This window comes from Phyllostomus hastatus, unplaced genomic scaffold, assembly GCF_019186645.2.
Source record: "Phyllostomus hastatus isolate PE091 unplaced genomic scaffold, TTU_PhHast_1.1 phas_contig_40, whole genome shotgun sequence".
Classification (NCBI taxonomy): Eukaryota; Metazoa; Chordata; class Mammalia; order Chiroptera; family Phyllostomidae; genus Phyllostomus; species Phyllostomus hastatus.
In genome coordinates this window covers 94,815,062-94,833,560 of record NW_025333872.1, presented here as the reverse complement: position 1 = coordinate 94,833,560, position 18,499 = coordinate 94,815,062, and the positions used below count along the sequence as shown (strand labels likewise).

General features: G+C 53.6%; 1 protein-coding gene and 1 long non-coding RNA gene across 2 annotated transcripts; both read left to right on the top strand.

Annotated features, from left to right (window-relative positions):
* The first annotated feature begins 1,184 nt into the window (after positions 1-1,184).
* LOC123821340 lies at positions 1,185-5,164 on the top strand. Its single transcript, XR_006786110.1, has 3 exons — positions 1,185-1,268; positions 2,230-2,430; positions 5,057-5,164. It is a non-coding gene; the product is annotated as an uncharacterized LOC123821340 (long non-coding RNA).
* Positions 5,165-7,353: 2,189 nt separating this feature from the next.
* LOC123821593 (T cell activation RhoGTPase activating protein) lies at positions 7,354-16,703 on the top strand. The gene is made up of 10 exons (XM_045843133.1): positions 7,354-7,483; positions 8,103-8,187; positions 8,276-8,329; positions 8,651-8,717; positions 10,099-10,265; positions 10,947-11,108; positions 11,612-11,721; positions 13,142-13,337; positions 13,936-14,053; positions 14,667-16,703. The coding sequence occupies exons 2-10, from the start codon at positions 8,161-8,163 to the stop codon at positions 15,911-15,913; spliced, it is 2,148 nt and encodes a 715-aa protein (XP_045699089.1). The 5' UTR covers positions 7,354-7,483; positions 8,103-8,160; the 3' UTR covers positions 15,914-16,703.
* The last annotated feature ends 1,796 nt before the right edge of the window (positions 16,704-18,499 follow it).

The following is an 18,499-nucleotide window of genomic DNA, read 5'->3' as shown; positions in this document are numbered from 1 at the left end:
CCCTCTCACTGCAATCCGCCGGTCAAAGCAGGTTACGAAACCAGCCCCGCCTCAAGGGGTGGGGAAGTAGGCGCCACCTGTCCATGGGAGCAAAGAGTGTCTGACGCTGTTGACTCGGCCCCAGGATTGCAGCAGATCCCAAGTCAGGGCGACTCTCTCCCTCTGTGTGTGAGCCAGCGAGGAGTTCCGCCTGGCGCTCGTCTGCGGAAGGAACCTGAGCCCCTGACTCCCACCCTGGTCGAGAATGCGCCTGCTGCTGCTAAGAGGGCCTGGTGCCTCCAGTTACAGAACTAGTAGATGTTCACCCAGGGGGCTATTGCTGGAATCGTCCGTTCCCAGGACCGGCTGCGAACTGAAGTTCTCTCTGTGGGCTTTTCAAACCCACCGCCGTCTGAAACCCACCGCCAGTGATTACAATTTCCCCCGTGCAGGACGTGGTCCAGGGATTGGGAATTTTTAAAAGCTCCCCAGGGGCTCTGATGTGCAGCAGAGTGTGCAAAGGGCTGGTGCTCACACTCGACACCGCCTGTCCTTGTCAGGCAAGAAAGATTCCACTAGCACTCGATGACCCTATCATTGGTGATACGTACATGCAGGGACACTGTTACATGCAGGGGCGTGCACACACACGCGGCTTGTTCTGGTTGATAACGCTCAGGAAACCTTGGCTATGAGTGTCTGGGGATCTGCAGAAGTATCTCCCGTGGAGAACAAATTCTTTTTTTTTTAAAGATGTATTGCTTTATTTATTTATTTTTAGAGAGGGAAGGGAGGGAGAAAGAGAGAGAGAGATAGAGAAAGAGAGAGAGAGAAAGAGAGATCAATGTGCGGTTGCTGGGGGCCATGGCCTACAACCCAGGCATATGCCCTGGCTGGGAATCGAACCTGTGACACTTCGGTTCGCAGCCCGCACTCAATCCATTGAGCTATGCCAGCCAGGGCGAGAACAAATTCTTTTTTTTTTTTTTTTTTTTTTTAGAGAATAAATTCTTAATGAGGAATAGACACACCTGTGGGCAAACGGTCGGGGCCACGGCCCTCGAACGAGCCCGGGGAACTTGTGGTCCATCTGGTTTCCTCAGCCCAGGGCCGCTGGAAGTGAGTCACCGGCAGGGGAATACCGCATGTTTTTGAAAAAAAAAAATCAAATAAAATTAGCCAGACCTCGGTGCCGTGAGACCTCGGGGCTCTAACCGGGTTGAGCAGTGCCTGCCTGATCTCCGCTGGGCGCCCTCGGAGAGGCGTTTGGGATTCTTCGGAACACAGAGGTTTGCCCTCAACTTTCCTGCTGGGAAATGGCGGGGGGGGCGTAGTGCGCAGGAGCAGAGGGGTGTCCAGGTATCTGAGAAAAGCAGAAGCAGGACCTCTGGCTGGGGACTGTCATTTTACTCATTCTTAAAAAATGAGAGTTTGTGAACTTCCTCCTGTGGCCGCGGGCCTCGTCTCGGGGTGCCAGCATGAACTTCTCCTTTGCCGGGGCTGCGGGCTGATCTCGGGGGCAGGCCGTTGGCGGGAAGGCCAGGCAGGTGCTAAGACTGTAGAATGAGCCAGTGATTCTAGAAATAGCACTAGGACACCGCCATGCCCGGGACCTGGGGGTAAAATGTGTTCACTCTTCGAGTCTTTGGGGCACCTGAGCAGACATCTTTCCAGGGAGGTCCCCGGGCAGCTGCCCCCACGTGGCTGGGACACTTGTCAGAAATGCACAGTGGTAGGCGCTGCCATCCGGCAGATGGGGAGCCCCAGTGGGTGAGGCGTACCCTGGGTCTCTGGGAGCCCTCCAGGCCGAGGCTGCTGAGCTCCCCTAAACAACAGCTTGGAAAGGTCGCTGATGGCCCTTTGAGGTTCACTGAGGAGCTCACAAGAATGCTCCGCGGGGACACGGCTTTGGGCTCAGTGCTGCGGTCCACAGGTGTAAAATCTAAGAAAGTACAAGCATTTTCAACGTGTATGTCTCGTAACACCTGGCGTTCGGCATAATGGTTTCTGACCCGGAGGCAGGAGGAGAAACCTGTGATCGTCTGTCCTGCAGGCAGAACCTGGGAGTAGTGGGTGCGGAGACAGACCACCTCAGGGCCTCTGCCTTCTGTGCAGCCCGGGAGGGGAGGGGTGGGCAGCTGTGAGTGTCACCCTTCTGGGCGCAGGCAGCCATTCCCGCCCCACCCCACCCCCAGCGTTCCTGTTCCCTCACTCTCTCGGCCCAGCGTCATTCGCCCACTTTCTCTCCAGGAGGCTGCGTCGGGCTTTCCCAGAATCACCTCTTGACCTTGCCCCCATCCAAAGTCTCTGTACACGGAAGATTCCAGAAGCTTTACGCCGCAGTCCGGGACTGGTCCTGGGGTCTCAATCAGAACCAGTCCAGACTAGCGCCTCCGAAAAGCTCTCATTGCCAAGAAAAACAAATCACTCCACCGTACCAGTCAGTAAGGGGTAAGGAACGCGCTGCGTGGTTGGTAGTGGAGCCCGAACTAAAAGGCGTGAATGAGACCAAGCCACCCAGTGAGCACGGTCCCCCACCCCCCCCACCCCCCACCCCGTCACCGACGAGCCCGTCCGGGCAGGAGTGGGGATGGAGACCCTTGCTGCCCCTGGTCCCCGCGGGAGCTGGGTGCACGCGGGCCTCGCTGCCCGCCTGTGGCCACACCCCCCGAGCGCCCCGCCCCCGGAGCCAGGGCCACCTTCCGAGGCCACGCCGAGGAGGTTTTCTCCAGAGACACCAAGTAAGGCGCAGCCTCGGAGCAAGGCCCACACACATTCAAAATGGCAAATGCTTTTCTAACATGTACACTGGGAGGTAAACGCTCTGCATAATTTTTTTTCATAAAACAAATGAAAAAAGTGCGCAGTAGAATTTTTTTTTTGAGTAAACTAGAGGAACGATCTCTTTAAAAGCCATTTTAAAAGCACGAGGCTAACTAAACATTTTCCCATAGTTTCTACTTTCTTATTCAGATTTTTTATTGCAAATGCCACACATGAACTTTGTGGACTGCTAACAAAGAACCTCAGTTTTCATAATTTTCTCTTTTTTAAAAAAAATGCTGAATTATGTTGTAGTTAACTGATTTTAAGGGATACTTTTCGACATGGTGTTCTGTGTGTGTGTGTGCAATATTTCAGGCCAAAATATCCTTCGAAAGGAAGGATTCTTTAGTCCGTAAAGTGGGAAATGTGAGTTGGCACACTGCCCCCGACGCTGTGGTCCTTCGACCACCGATTCACAGGTTCGAATCCCCTGCTCGCAGGACGTTTCATTTCCAAGTCTTCATGTTGATCTCAGCAAGTGGGGAAGGCAGTTTTAAAAGAACATTTTTGTTGTAGCCTTTTTAATTTCCAAGCCAGCTTTCTGAAAACACAGAATTCTTCAAATAATATTTTCTGCAATTTTGTATTTGGCTATTTTGTATTCCAATACAAAGATGAATTAATGATCTCGAAGATCTGAGAGGCAAGCTTTAATGTGCCCCGCTGCAGAAATGCGGGCGTGTGTGGGCGCAGGGCATAGCACCCCTGGGAGACACAAGGACGCTACCGTGTTTCCAGGGTCTGTGGTCCCCGCAAACCCGGAGAAGTGCGGGTAACCCTCACGCAATGGCACGAGTTCGAGTTTGGCTGGAGGACAGACCCTGCCCTGCCAGGAGGAAAGAAATGGCCTTCAAGGACGTGGACTGGACTTACTGTACCCCAGACGGAGTCCCCACCTGCCCTCTGCCCCGGGGGCAGCCTCTGTGAGCCCTGTGCTCGGAGAGGCAGACAGTCTCGTTCCGCCCTCCCCCACACCCCAGAGACTTTCCTCGAAGTTTCCCAGAGGAGAGGCGGGCGAGGAGTTTTACTGCTAGTTCACTGGGGCCAATGTCACCACACAGAAAGGATTTGGCTGATTCCCGAATCCCACCCATGTCTGATCCAAGGACTGGTCAGGACAGCAGCGAGTTGGCAGCAGAGAGAGGCGGAGCCTTGGGCCTCGGTTGACGCCCCTGCCCCCTCAGTGCTTTATTCTAAGCCCCGGGTTCCAGGCCTCTGCCTGCACCCAGCCTGGGCGTGGGACACAGACCTCCCAGCCCCCAGGGGCAGGTGGAGCTAGAGGATCCCGGACGGGAACCACAGGGGCTTCCTCCTCCACAAAGAGGGTGGGGCTCAAGGCGGTCGACCCAGGAGGCCGAATCCTAATTCAGCACCGGTATTAACCCAAGTCTGCTGGTCACGGGGGAAGGACGGAGGTGTTCCTCCCCACCCTTCCCACCCCAGGGACACACTGGTGCCTGCTGCCCCACCACCCACCGTAGTGACAGGCGCTCCTGCTGTTGTCCAGGAGACGGCACGTGAGCCTGCTCTGTCCCCACCTCCCCACGCCACGGAGGGAGCCACGCGCCGGACACACAGCACTGAGGGTGGGCACTGTCCCCTCAGTCAGCCACCTGGGCAGCTGCTGAGCGTGGCTGTCCACCAGTTTCAAAGCTGACTTACTGCTCAGGCGAGAACCGCCCCTCTCTCCCAGGGGCGCCAAGGAGGGACTTCCCTCTGGGACTTCCCATCAGCCGCGCGTCTACAGGAACAGCCCAGAGGCACCCCTGCTTTAAAAAGCCACCGAGCCCTAACTTACTCCTTCCCATCGAGTTTGCTAACGGCTTCCCAGCCCAGAGAGCTCGGCCCCTCCCTCCCCTGCTAAAGCGGGGTGCGGCGGGTTGAGAGAAGGGTACACAGCAGTGGAAAACGCTAACCTGTCCGGGTGACAGGTTTGCAGGTCATGACCCTTTGCCCTCTGTGTTTCTTAAGGATGATGTCAATGGTATTCTATGTTTTGTTGTTATTCATGAAACTGAGGTTTCAGGACCTCGCACAAAATCTGCCTCTAAGGGTCAAAAGAGAGAGAGAGAGAGGGATAAAAAACTAGATTAGAGGGGAGTTTTAATTCGACATAATTGATAGCATTTGCACTTTAATCATTTTTTCAAGATGTCCAAAGTTACCACCACATCCTTAACAAACACATAATCTATTACTCTGCTTTTCAAAAGAGTTGCTACTGAATTGAATGCTTGTGTCTCTTTCTTAGTCTATTGTATGATCCATGGAAAGGCATGAACCTCTATGTGAGAAAACTATCCAGCCCCGAACGACGATCACATCTCACTTAAAAGTTTAAAAAAAACCTTAGAATTACACACCCAGCGGGAAATGGCCTTTTTCTTATATTTGACTGACTTCCTCATTCTTCCCCATTGCCATCTGCCGACGGCTGAGGTCAGAGTGTGGGACGTGGTCCCCGGAGGAACCGAGAAGTGGGGTGACCGCCATGAAGAACCCGAGACCCAGGCGCGAGCAGATGGCGGAGGGCGCCCTGGAGCCGCGGCCCCGGGACAGGCGGCCGGCGGCAGGGCAGCGGCCCCGGCCCCGGCGCTCGGAAAGGCCTCTGCCTCCTCGCCGGGGTGCGTGCGACTGGACTGTCAGACCACGCACCGTGAACGTGATTTTCACTGAAAACGGCGGTCCCGGCGGAAATCATGGGGAAAGGACACCCGGCGAGTGTCTCGAGTTTGGTCAGCGGCTCTCAAACGTTCTGGTTTCGGGAACCCTTTTTCCAAAATGATGGCGCACTCTTAAGAGCTTAACTTATGCAAGTGATAGCTGCCAATGTGTACTTTGGGGAAAACTAAAAACCAGGAGATTTTAATGCTTAAATAGACACAAGCGAGTGTCCCTGCTGCGTCGGAGCATCCGGCAGGGGCGGCCCTGAAAAGCCCCACTGTGTGCTCTGGTGAGAACAGTTCAAAAAGGCAAAGAGCACCTCCCGTTACTACTAAGGTCATTATGACCCCGGGGACCCTCCTGAGAGGGCCTCAGGGACCCCCGGCTCCCAGAATGCACTCGGGGAACCGCTGCTACAGGACGAACCTGTGGGCTTTCGAGAAGTCCTTCAAGGGCTCCCCCCGCCTTGAGCTAGTCAGGGGAAGAGGCAGAGGAGACAGGCCCCAATCTCCCCACCGTTCACTCCCCGGAGAACAGCTACATTGTATTTCGTATTTTATTTCTCAGTATTCTAGATACATGACCTTCCTCTGAAGATAGAAGTCCGTGGAAAAAATAAACAGTTTTGAAGTCACTGGTTGAATTTTTATGGTGGGGGACAGTGCATGACAGGAAGGAAAAACCTGAAGGGTTAGAGAAAATACAGTCTTCGTTTTTTTTTAAACAAAGGGGGGGCAAATATTTCAATGGAAGGTTGACGTCTTGGTTGTAAGAGCAGCATAAACATGAAGTTTCTTAGAAGAACCCAAAAAGCATATCGGGTGAAAAACAGCTCATGAAATACACGCTAGTCAAGCGTGTATTGTAGTGATACGTGTACAGTGACGTTTCTAGGTCGATGCATTTGTTCGGAAAGGATTCACTGAGCCCCTTCCGCGTGCCCGGCCCTGGGCTGGGTCCCCTGTTTCTGTGCTTTCCGGGCAGACGTGCGCTTTGGGGTCTGCCTGCTTTCGCTCGGTGTCACTTGGGGAGACCCGACCCCGATGTTGAACGTATTTTTGTACCGCACATTCTCCCTGCTGCCCGACTCCCCCCTATGTGGGTGCCTCACGGTCTACGTGTCCCTTCTACTGCCAGGGCGTTGGAGTCATTTCAGAGACAGCCTTTCAGCCACGGGCAAGTCCAGACACGCTCTATGATCCAGGGGGAGGGAGCCGCAGGTGAAACTCGCCATCGCCTTTCTCCTTGAACTTGGTCTGATCAAAGGAAGGTTTTGTGTCCCTTCTTTGTCCACATGAGCGCTGTTCTGTGGATTCAGTGTTCATTGTGACGAGGAGTTAGGGAGAGAGGAGAGGTTCCTGCGATGACAAGTGCCCTAGGGGACTCTCCTCCTAGTTCCCAAGGAAACAGACCTGGCCTGGGGGGGTGGCCCTTTGCCCGTGGCCTGCCCCAGGGGTCCTGGAACGACAGCATCCCGCACTCAGAGAGGGTGACGGAGGCAGTAGACGGTGGGTGGGAGGGGAGACGGCGCCCAGACAGGATACCAAAAAGGGGGGCAGCCAAAAGTACCACGTTAGAAAACAAGGTGATGTTTACATTCAGAGTCACCTCCACTGCTACTCACACATCCCACCTGTGACATTAGTCAGAGCCTTCCCCTGTGGCCCTATGTCATCTTTTCCACCCCGAGTCGTTGACAGATTTTTTTTTCCCCCTTTGAAATTGGAAGGAGAAAAAAAGTGAAGAATCAGAGCTGCCCCAAAAGGAAGGAGGAAGCGGGTGCTCTCCGTGCGTGCTCAGCCCGGGGGACAGCCCATGATGCTCCTTCCGGCCCCGGTCGCCTCGGAGTTTCCACCCCCTCACTTATAACGCAGAACACGTGAGGCCAGGGCAGTCCCGCTGCTGCTCTCCGCCCGCCCGCCCGTGGGGCCGCAGGGGCTGCGTCAGGCTGCTGCTCCCGCTTCCCGCAGCTCCCGGAGGAGGTACAGGCACGCTGGCCGGGGGCCCTCCCGGGGTAAGTGCGGCAAACTCACGGGATGGGGCACCTCAGGGCAGGGCTGCAGCTAGCAGGTCCCTGGTCTCTCAGCTCAGGTCCGAGAGAAAACAGCTGCACCACGGAGTAGGCAGCAGGGTTATAAAGACTCCGGACACCGGGAGCTTTGCTTCGAGGTGAAGCTTGCATGGTGGGGGAGTAGGGATTCTGGGAATGTTCTCCTGGGTTTGAGTCTACTCGTCATACGCATCCTGGGAGTGAGCGTTTTCCTCGTCGGGTTGGATGAGCAATGTCACAAGAGGCTCTTAATGTAATAAATACCTGGCACATAGCAAGCTCTCCGCAACCCCCCCGCCCAAATGTTACCTGTTATCGAACTTGTTTTTCAAATTATCTCTTGATGTAATAAATGCACAACAGGATTTGGCGTGGTGACAATATCAGGTTTAACTAAGAAGTGTGTGTTCAGAGGCTGTTCTTGATAGTGTAAGACATCTGGAAACAGACAACTGTGCTCTAAATGAAAACATTTATTTCTGCCTGATAGTTGCAAGCTCTGTGTGCTGGCAAAGGGGCACTGAAATTGGCCGACGTATCCTTTGCGTCCCTCCTGACCCTCCCCCGTGTGCTTTCTCCGCAGGCAGCACCGAGGCCACAGGGGAGTGGGATTCGTCACTGGGCGGTCAGCCGAGGTTCTCATGAAGTTGATAAGCAGCTGCAATGCCGTAGGTGCCCCCTCTCTCGTGGTCATTAACTCCTGTTCTAGACTCAAGTCAAACGGTTGCCTAACTTAATGTTTTTTTTTTCTTTCAGTCAAAAACACTAAATGCCGGTAACATGGAGACATTACTTGAATGTCAATCAGAGGTAAGAAGGAAATTTTTTTAGAAGCTTTGTTTTTATCTGCACTGGGGGACAATAGAAAACTTTCTATGTAGTTGAATATTGTTTGGCTTATTTAGTTATTAGAGTAGAAAATTAATATCATAAATGCAGTATATTAAACACATCATGAGGATCTATATGAAACAATCAAGACTTTGCTATTGATGCTAGAAGCTGGAAAAAAATCAGTGAACTCTGTTGACTAATTTTTAACATGAATAAAGTGTTACATGTGTATTTCACGGGGAAAGCCTGGGTAGGTTTCTCGCTCATTATTTCTAACTAAAATAAACATGTTTTTAGGGTGACATCAAGGAACATCCTCTGTTGGCATCATGCGAGAGTGAAGACAGCATTTGCCAGCTGATTGGTGAGTTTTGAAAACATGCTGGTCTTTTATGTAAGTGCTAACAACTGCATGTTCTTGGTTTGCAAAACCACAGGACATTAGTCTACTAGGAATTTCTTTTTTTTAGTGTTCTTTTAAAGACCGCAGAACATTAACACTTCAATAGCAGGCCAGCTCCAGCTCCCTAGGGCACCAGAGTGCTCAGAGGGAACAGGCCCCTCCCTGCAGCTACCCCCCAGCCCTTCCGGTGGTTCTTGGCTGGTGGGGGCTGGGGGGGGGTGCGGTGACAGACCTCCTGGCTGCTGATGCCGTGGTGATCAAAGTGTGCATACGCATGAAAAAGAACGCAATGCCTTTTCCGTTGTCTCCCTTTTCTGGTGGAAAGTGAATCTAGGAGCCCATGTAGCTATCTCCACTGATATCAAATTCCAAAGAACCCACGGCTCACTTTTCATTGTTCTCACAGTGCTTTCAGTATAACGTAACCCCGACCCAGTGCTCCTGAACTTGGAGGACAAGCCACTTCTCGGCCCATCCTCTTCCACTGGCCAGCGTAAAACGTATAGGAACACACGCCAATGTTCTCGGAAAATGCAGGTTTTATAGTTAGGAAATAAAGGAGAAGGAAGGAGAAGAGAGAAAAGGAAGGAAAACTGTGAGAGGCAGTAGTCACTGCACACACGACTTCAAGATTTTGCAAAGATAGATAGAGCATCTTGGTAAGGGCTCACTGGTCATTTCCAATCGCCAAGACCAGGCTCTGGCCTCCCTGCAGCACGGTGCTCCCCCCACCTCCACACCCCCCCCCCCCCCGCCCGGTCCTGCGGTTGAAACCCTGGCGGAGCCTGCAGGCGGGCTGAGTGATGTAGCTCCCTCTAGTGACCGGTGGGCGCCAGCGCGGCCGCAGAAGTTGAACAGCCGGCCCTGGCTAAGCCTCTTCAAAAGGATCCCGTAGAACAAGTCACTTCCTCTCCTCCTAAGTTCCGTTTTCTTCACGAGTCAAAGGAACACATTAAAGTAATAGATTTAACGCCAAAGATGCCCACCACCGTGGTGGAGGTCAGTGTGTCAGGATGGCTGTCTCTGACCTGCACAGGGAGGCCAATTTTCGGCAGCAGACATCTGGCGAGGGGTGAAAACAGGAAAGGTGGAGACCTTGAGGCGCTGTGGTGTTGTTGTTTAGGGGTTGGTTGCCTGGCAACAGTGTGGTTGTTTCTAGGTTGATTCTTGTGAGATTAAGAGGCACGCCCTTGGCCTTCTCAGTTTTTTTTCAAAAGCATTTCCCCCACATGGCACACCCGAGAGGACACTGTGTCACTGACAATATCTCTGGTCTCTCACGGGCCTTTGTTTGTTCACGGTTTCACTCCAACGTGCCCCCTGCCTTGTTCTCTTGCTGCAGAGGTTAAGAAGAGGAAGAAGGTGCTCTCCTGGCCCTTTCTCATGCGAAGGCTCTCTCCTTCATCCGACTTCTCTGGGGCTTCAGAGCCGGAGCTGAAAACCTCACTCTTCGACCAGCCCTTGTCCATCATCAGTGGTGACGACGACACGCTCCCCAGACCCATTCAGGTGGGCACGCGCGTGTGCCGGTGAACCCTCTCGAGTGTCCTCCCCGAGGTGACAAAAAGCCTCAGGTGGTCCGAGTGCCAGCTAGCCCCAGGCGGGACGGGCTGAGTGAGGCCAGGCATCGGCGCGGCCCCTTTTAGAAACCGCGTGCCCACCCGAGAGTGCAGCCAGGACGGCACCTGGCTGCCGCGTATTTGCCCACGAGCTCGGGTTGGCGGTCACTCTGCCCTTGACTTTGCAGAGTTAAGAATGCTGGACATGTGTGGCTTCTGAAAGACCAGCAGACCGAGACTCGGGGCAGCCTCCGTGATCAGAACCCACTGTTTATACGGAACAACTCACAAGGAGGGAGGCCTGACATAATTTCAGAATGCTGAAAATTAGGTCTTTCCCCACTAACCTCCTCTTAGAAAAATGGCAGGGTTTTCCAGGAAGGCATTTGGTAGCAGCTGGACCAAAAGGAAAAACTGGCGTTGACAGCCACTCATTGAGACCGACTTAGTATCGCGGAGAGCTAACTGCTATGGAGGGGATGTGTTATGGCAGGTAGCGTTAGCTGCTGTTCGGATGTGCCGTTTTAGTTCCTTCTCTCCTACGTAAACGTGGGTTTTCAGTGTGCTGGCGGCAAAGCGTGTCTTCGCACCAAGGGTAACCGTTGCCTGTTCTCCTGCCTCTTCCCTGCAGGATATGCTCGCAATCCTGTGCCTCAAAGGCCCTTCCACCGAGGGGATATTCAGGAAACCAGCCAATGAGAAGGCCCGCAAAGAGCTCAAGGAGGAGCTCAACTCGGGGGGCGTGGTGGAGCTGCAGAGCCTCCCTGTGCACCTCCTGGCCGCTGTCTTTAAGGTGAGCTCACAGCCTCGGCGCCGAAGACCCCGCCAAGGGCTCTCACGCACCCACTCTCCGCATGTGGGAAATGGGCTTTCTCTCCCAAGATCAAAGTAAACCGATCTCAGGGTTTCACTTTTTTAGTTAAGCCCCTTCTGTGTTTATACAAACGTCTGTCTGTCTGCGATCCCAGATTCCAGCAGGAAGCGAGGCATTAAATGTCCCCACAGTTTTGATGAGAAAGGCACTTGGGTTGTCCTGTGGCCAAGTGCACGCCCCTGAGTCTGGTGGCCACCTTACTGTGCCTGTCGTTAGGAAATTGCTGAGAGACAACGAGAGAGAGAGAGAGAGAGAGAGAGAGAGAGAGAGAGATAGTTCCCCCAGTGAATCAAATGCAGGAAGGAGGGGATGTGGCCCGTGGCAGGCTGGGCACAGAGCCCCTGAGAGGGAACCAAGTTGAGATAAAGACGCCAGCACCCGGTAGGACACAGGCCAAACCGTGCCCTTCCTTCCTCCTCCAGGACTTCCTCAGGGGCATCCCACGGAAGCTGCTGTCCTGGGACCTGTTCGAGGAGTGGATGGGCGCCCTGGAGACGCGGGACGAGGAGCACAGGATTGAGGCCCTGAAACGGTGAGTGCTCACAGCTGCTCCGGGGGGCCGGGCCCACGCGGCTCCACCTGGGTGGGCGTTGACCACGTGATGGTCCTCGTGTTCCGTGACATCTGGAACGACCAGGGGATCGGGGTGGCACTGTGCATCCGCTCCCAGAATAAAAATCAGCAGTCAGCCCGGACACTGACAAAGAGTGTTTTAGCCAAATGAAAGGCAGTACTTTTTCAAAAAGTTGAATGTGAGCTTCTGTGCAAATCACGGGAGATGGGAGAGTCTCAAACCGTACGTCATCCAAGAAGGTGTGAGACAGAATCGCAGATGAAAGTCTCCAAAGCGGCCGGACAGCCAGGTGTGGGGATTGGGGGTTATCCTCCACCCCCCCAGAAGGGTGTCCCGCGAGGCAGCCACCTCCCAGCAGACACCCTTTAAGGCACAGTAGGACAAATCCGGAAGGGGTTATTTGGTTCATAAAATTCCACAGCGCATTTCACATTCTTATAATTCACCAAAAGGACAGCCATATAAAACAAATCCCCATCACAGCAAACACAATTAAATGAAAATGTGACCTGTCAGTGACCAGAGAATCTTAAATGCCCACCTTGAACATATCAGCACTTTGGTCAAGTTCTATGCAAGTGCACCTATGTATTAGGAATATCCCACGTGGCTGGAGATTTTTAATGAAATATTGAAGATTTATAGAATTGAAGGCATTAGAGTGTTTGCTCCAAAATGAAAATTATTTTCTACGTAAAGACATTAAAGCTCTTTCAGAACAATAACTTCTTATGAAAAATGAAAATGATTCATATATTAGTCCCCATTTCATTTTTTGAGAACGGAAGGCTTTAAAAATCAAATTCATTATTTATTGGTAACAATGTTGCCATTTAAATGCTGCCCTGGCCCGCAGTTACGAACATGCCTTATAAGCTGATATCTTCTCTGTAAGGATTTCTCAGAATGGCACAAAAATGCCTCATCTTTGTTTCGTGACCGCAGTTCAGAAAAAAAGCAAATGTTTGTGTTTAAAAACAAAAAAAACAGTCTTGCAGTGTGAGAAACAAAAACACAACCTACATGGCTGAACCATTCCTCAGCAAAACCGTTTTCGAAATGCTAACCCGTGGTGCTCACGGCAGGAGTTAACGCTTCCTAACCGAAGATCTCTGTAAATAATAAAAGGTGGTGTTGTTTAGTGCCCTGGTTATAACGCTCAGTTTCTGAGGTTGTCACGTGTTGTGGTGCACCAGTTTCGTTCCGTGTCAGTGGCCGCTGGAAGTGTCGGAATATTTCACAATGTTACTTGTGAAAAGGCACCTTCCTCATTTTAAAGGAAGTCTGTCTGAGCTGGCCCGAAAGTTTCAGCTTGCTCCCCTGGAGCCAGAAGAGCCACCCGCCTCCCCTAAACTCTCCTCCCTGCACTCCATTCCAGGGTGGCCGACCAGCTGCCGCGGCCCAACCTCCTGCTGCTCAGGCACCTGCTCTCCGTGCTGCACCTGATCAGCAAGAACTCCGAGGTCAGCAAGATGGACGCCAGCAACCTCGCCATCTGCGTGGGGCCCAACATGCTGACCCGGGAGGACGCCCAAACCCTGTCCTTCGAGGCCCAGAGAGACTTGAACAATAAGGTGTGTTCCCGCCCCTTTCGGAGAAACTCTCAGCATAGGACCGCCCCCTCCTTGTGCAAGTCACGGTGATGGAACGCCGCCGAATCCCTCTGACTTGAGGGCGCGGCGACCACGTGCGATCAGAACGTTTCATCACGCTCCATCCGCTCTCGAAAGGCAGGCCGTTGACGGAGCCCGGGCCGCACCCTTTGTCAGCCTGCAGCACGGGGCCTGGTGCCACCGGTTTTCGGGCCCCGGCCTCTCAGGACCCAAGGGTCCTTTCCTTTTTGTCCCTCGTGCCTCTCCCCGATGCCATGGTGTGGTTGTGTCCCACCACCGATCTGAGAAGCTCCTTCCTTAAGGGAAAAGAACTTCATTACTTTCAAGCAGAAGTTTTTAATGCTCCAAGGAAAAAACACACACACACACACGTCTCAAAAGTAACTTTGAGACTGATGATTGTTACTAAATTTTTTTGTATGCTATTTTTAGACACACAAAATCTCCTCCGCTCCTTTGGGCCCCTGCCGGACAGTTAGCCCCCACCAAGTCCCCCCGGTCCCTTTCAGGAAAAACAGAGGTGTGTCTAAGCTCACAACCCGCTCATTTGCCCTCACAGGTTAAGGCTTTGGTGGAGTTCCTCATCGATAACTGCTTTGAAATCTTCGGGGAGATCATTCTGGCGCATTCCAGCGTGGCTTCTGAGGAGTCCCTGGAGCATGCCGACAGCAGTTCAGGTACAGAACGCAGGGCCCCCTCTTGAGTGTGACCTTCCATCGCGACGGAAAGTGTCTCCGGTATCTGGAGTGGCGGTTACCTTCACAGACCACCTAATGAGAGCAGACTCCTCTGTAGGGAGGTCCTTAAACACGAACCCTGGGCTCTCGAACCTTCCTGCAGAACCCCCTCAGGCTGCAGACGCACCTTCAGGCTGAGCCCGGACCCGCCCCCTCCTTACCTGAAGTCTTGAAGAAGGGCTCCTCTTACTGAGTTCACTTACCTACAGGGCTGGGGTGATAAACATTCACTTCCACTAACGGAATGTAGGTCCGTTAAAGTGGAAATGGACCCCATAAAAGAGCCATTCAAAGGATCCATTTTTAAATTTAAGATCAATACATTTTCAGTGAAATGCTGTTTTTTTTCTCTCTCTCTGTCATCTCAGTATAGTGTAGACTTTGAAAAAAAAACAAACAAAAATTTGATGTGGCAAATAACTTTCATTTCCAACCCCCAAGTAGCTCCACCCACTTACCTGGCGCCACACCTGGCACAGGTGGGTGAACTGCACCCAAGTTCGTTTCTAAGGGAATCGGAACAGAAAGCTCAACTGTCCTTTACCTTCTGCAGACACGTCGACCCTGCAGAACGACTCGGCCTACGACAGCAACGACCCCGACGTGGACCCCGGCAGCGCCGTCAGCTCTCCCGGCAGGCCGCCCGAGGCGCCCTCGGAGCCCCGAGGCCCGCAGCGCTGCTGGCAGCCGGGCCGAGAGCCCGCGGTCAGCACCGGGGCCAGACGGAAGAGCAGCCTCAGTGAGCTGGACAGGAGGTACTCGGAGCCCAGCATGGCGTCCCTGCAGGAGGCCCCGGGAACCAACCCGAAACTGACGCGGAGCGAGGACGACTTCAGGCGGCCCCGGCCAGCCTCCCGCCCGGAAAGCGAGGACTCCGAGGACCCGTTTCCAGAGGAGGTGTTCCCTGCAGTGGAAGGCAAAAGCCAGACACCGGAGGACCTCACCGCCAGGAACTCGGTGCAGGGTTTGGGGTTGCCTCAGGAGCTGGCGCCCAGAGCCCCCTCCAGCGGCTCTCCGGACGCGTCCCTGGACAGCTCGCCCGTGGCGTCCCCTTGCAGTCCCAAAAGGAACTTCTTCTCCCGACATCAGTCCTTCACAAAGGCCGACAAGAGCAAGCCCAGCAGAGAAATCAAAAAGCACTCCATGTCCTTCTCCTTTGCCTCCCACAAGAAAGGGCTGAGCCGGGCCCCCAGCTCGGCCTCAGTCAAGTCCAAAGGCTCCTCCAGGGACCCAGCAGGGAAAGACTTCAAAAAAGAAAGCCAGCTCGCTGGGCGGATCATCCAGGAGAGCTTGTCCGAGGCCCACGGCCGGACAGCTCTGGACTCTGGCGCGGGGACCTGCGTGCTGTCCGCAGACGACGTGTTCCAGCTGGTGGACCGGAGGCTCCCGGGAAGCCCGCCGTCCTACGAGGAGGCCGTGCGGGGCCAGGCCCTGGGCCTCACCGCCTGCGGGAGGCAGACAGTCGGCAGCATGAGGGCCAGGATGCTCAGCCTGGACGCTGGGCTGCCGCCTCGCCGGCCTTGGCCCCACGGAGGGGACTCAGGAGATCTGTGTGGTCAAGAGCCACTCACTGGGCACAGAGTCTCCCCCAGGACTGGGAGCTGGAAACTGAGCAGAGCTGACTGTGCCTCCGTGGACATGACAGGACAGGCAGCCGGCATTGGGAGGCCGGAGCCGCCCCGGCTCAGCGCGGTGTCCCTGGGCAGTCAGAAGAGTCAGTGGGAGTACCTGGCCCAGCGGTGCAGTCAGCCGGCCTTCGAGGCTGACCAGCTGCCCTACGCCAGAGAATCCTACATTTAGGGAGGCGGGCTGAGGCCGTGGCATGGTCGTGGCGTCTCTGCGGTGTGTGGCCGCACGCAGAACTGCTTCAGACTCTGTTCAAAAAGTCGAGAATAAGCTTCCCTCCCAGAAGTTCTGCAGAGCCCTCCTCAGAGACGGCAGCTGCCCGGCGGCCCCCGAGCTGCGTCTGTGCGCACCTGGGTGTGTGCCACGGATCGCACACGCACCAAGTGTGTTCCGCCCAAGGCGCTGAGTGCAAAGGTGTCTGCGTAAATACGTGTACATATTTGTTTGTGAACTTGGCGTAAACTGCGTTGCTCTTCTCCGCCTCCTGGGGCACACTTTTCTACCGGGTAGCATTTAAAAATACTGTTTTCTTTTCTTAATGTTGTCACAAATGGCTGGCCAATTCTCATGTTTTCCACAAGCTCCATTTCAGGGGAAAAGGTACTAAATCTCTGTTAGAAGTTGACTAAGCAGCTGTCTGATAACTGATCACCACAGGAAGAGGAGAGAAACAGATTGCAAGCATTTGCTTACAGAGTTCAGGGTCCGGAATGGTTAGGGGCATCACGAACGCCGGTCAGAGAGAAGCACCTTCGATAGGTCCTTCTATGATCCGATCGGTCCTTGGGGTGGACTAGAGAAAATGCATTACATCCATCTCAACTGATTTGTAGCACTTTGAGTCTCCTTGTAGTTCAGGGATGTCTTCGCCAGTGGTGTGGAGGAAATCACTTCATACTCATTGGGTGTTGTACATAAAACTTCAATGTAATCTCACTACAATAAATCCCCTGCCTTTAGCAAAGTAACAGTGTTCCTTCTTTACCAACACATTGCTTCCTTTCCCTCGGTTCACGGAGACCCACCAGGAAGATCACTCACACGTTGGTTCTTTCCACAAGCATGTACACAGTGTGTGTGTGTGTGTGTGTGTGTGTGTGTGTGTGTTGTTCTAGACTGGCACGCAGAGCTGGGGATCTTGTGTTTAGGAAAAGAGAATCCCTGTGGCTCCGACGTCCGCAAAACCATAAAAATGCATCCGCATTAAGCCATTTTTCCAGTCAATGGTCACTCAGGGGACAGAAAATTTAGTACGTAAAACAGAGGAATGGGACTATATAACATATTACAGCAAATATAATGTTTCCTGGTTTTTGTGAATTAAATTCTTTGGTCCTTTTAAAAACCTTATTTCTATAATGCTCTCTTTGCTCAATGATTAGCAAAGATAACAGTAGAATGTTTCCCATAGATTAGAACTTTAATGCCCATGGCTAAGGTATTTATCCAGCTCTTGGAGACACTTGGAGATTTTCCTTATTTTCTCAACTTCTCTCATAAAACACTGTGTTGTTGATTTGCGAAAGGGATATTTTTGTGCTGGCTAGCTACCAGATGCTGAAGACCTACTTTTTCAGAGCTGATTATTAACCATGTAACACAAAGCTAAAACAGATCTGCAGGGGCAGCACATCCAGACCCCATACAATCACTAAAAATACTTAACTAAGCACCTCCACTAGCAGACACTCTCCCCCTGGCTGCTCACTCAGGAAAGCAGTCCTTTCCCAGAGTTGGATGCTAGCAGGAATGGTTACAGTTTTCAGCCTCTTCCACGTGGCCAGGCTGTGCTAAGTATTTCAGGACCGAGAAGGAAACGTCCCACCACGTTTTTAGCAACGTTGCACGGAGGACCCGCGAATGCTCACCAATAACTGAATGAGTGAGACCGCGTGCTGGAGGCCTCTGACCTATCCCACTCTGCCCTCGACCTGACGTCCCACGTGACCCAACCTGGGCCGCGAAAACTCTGCCCCAATGTCCTTGTTTGAAAGAAGCAGGAGGAGGCTGGCAGTCTCCTCCCTGGGACAGGTAAGTAGGACAGTTTGTGGCAGACGCCCGTGCGTGTCTTGCAATCCAGCGAATGTCGTCATCGTCGTTACCCGGTTTGAACCGTGGAGGAAGGGCGTTTCGGACGCCGCAGCACGATCTTCCCACTTCTCCCCCCAGCGCCCCAGCCTCTGCAAACAGGACTGCCCAGCCCGCCCCGCTTGCCGAGCGAGGGAGTCGGCCGAGCCCGCCCCAAACAAGAGCCGTAAACAACAGAAACATGCTGACCCCGGTTTCAGAGGCTGGAACTGAAACCACGGGGTCGACAGGGCCGGTTCCCTCTGTGGGCCGCCGTGGGGGAGGGGTCCGTCCCAGGCCCCGCCCCTTGGCTTGTTTGTGGCTGCCCCCCCCGGCCCCCCCATCTCTTCTCACATGGCCTTCTCTCTGCGCGCATCTGTCCCCCACGCTCCCTCTCTTACAGGGACACCAGGCACAGTGGGCACCAGTCACGTGACCTCATTTTACCTCTTTAGAGTCACATGGTGAGGTTCGAGGAGTTAGGACTCCTACAAATAAGTTTGCAGGGGGTGGGGGCGGGGCGGGTGGGCAGCACCATGCAGCCCCCAACACCGAGTTTCCTCGGACAGTCCCCTCAACGACACCTTGATCACACCGACAGTTTTCACACTCGGCCATGAACAGGGGGCCACGCCTACAGTGAGAACCAGGTGACATTAGAATGACACTTCAGTCGAGGACCAGGAGCACCAG

Bases quoted from the DNA above. Each gene is read 5' to 3' on its own strand.
- LOC123821593 (XM_045843133.1), top strand. From the start codon at position 8,161: ATGAAGTTGATAAGCAGCTGCAATGCC. The intron at 8,330-8,650 runs GTAAGAAGGAAA...ACATGTTTTTAG, and splicing joins TACTTGAATGTCAATCAGAG to GGTGACATCAAGGAACATCC. The intron at 11,722-13,141 runs GTGAGTGCTCAC...ACTCCATTCCAG, and splicing joins AGGATTGAGGCCCTGAAACG to GGTGGCCGACCAGCTGCCGC.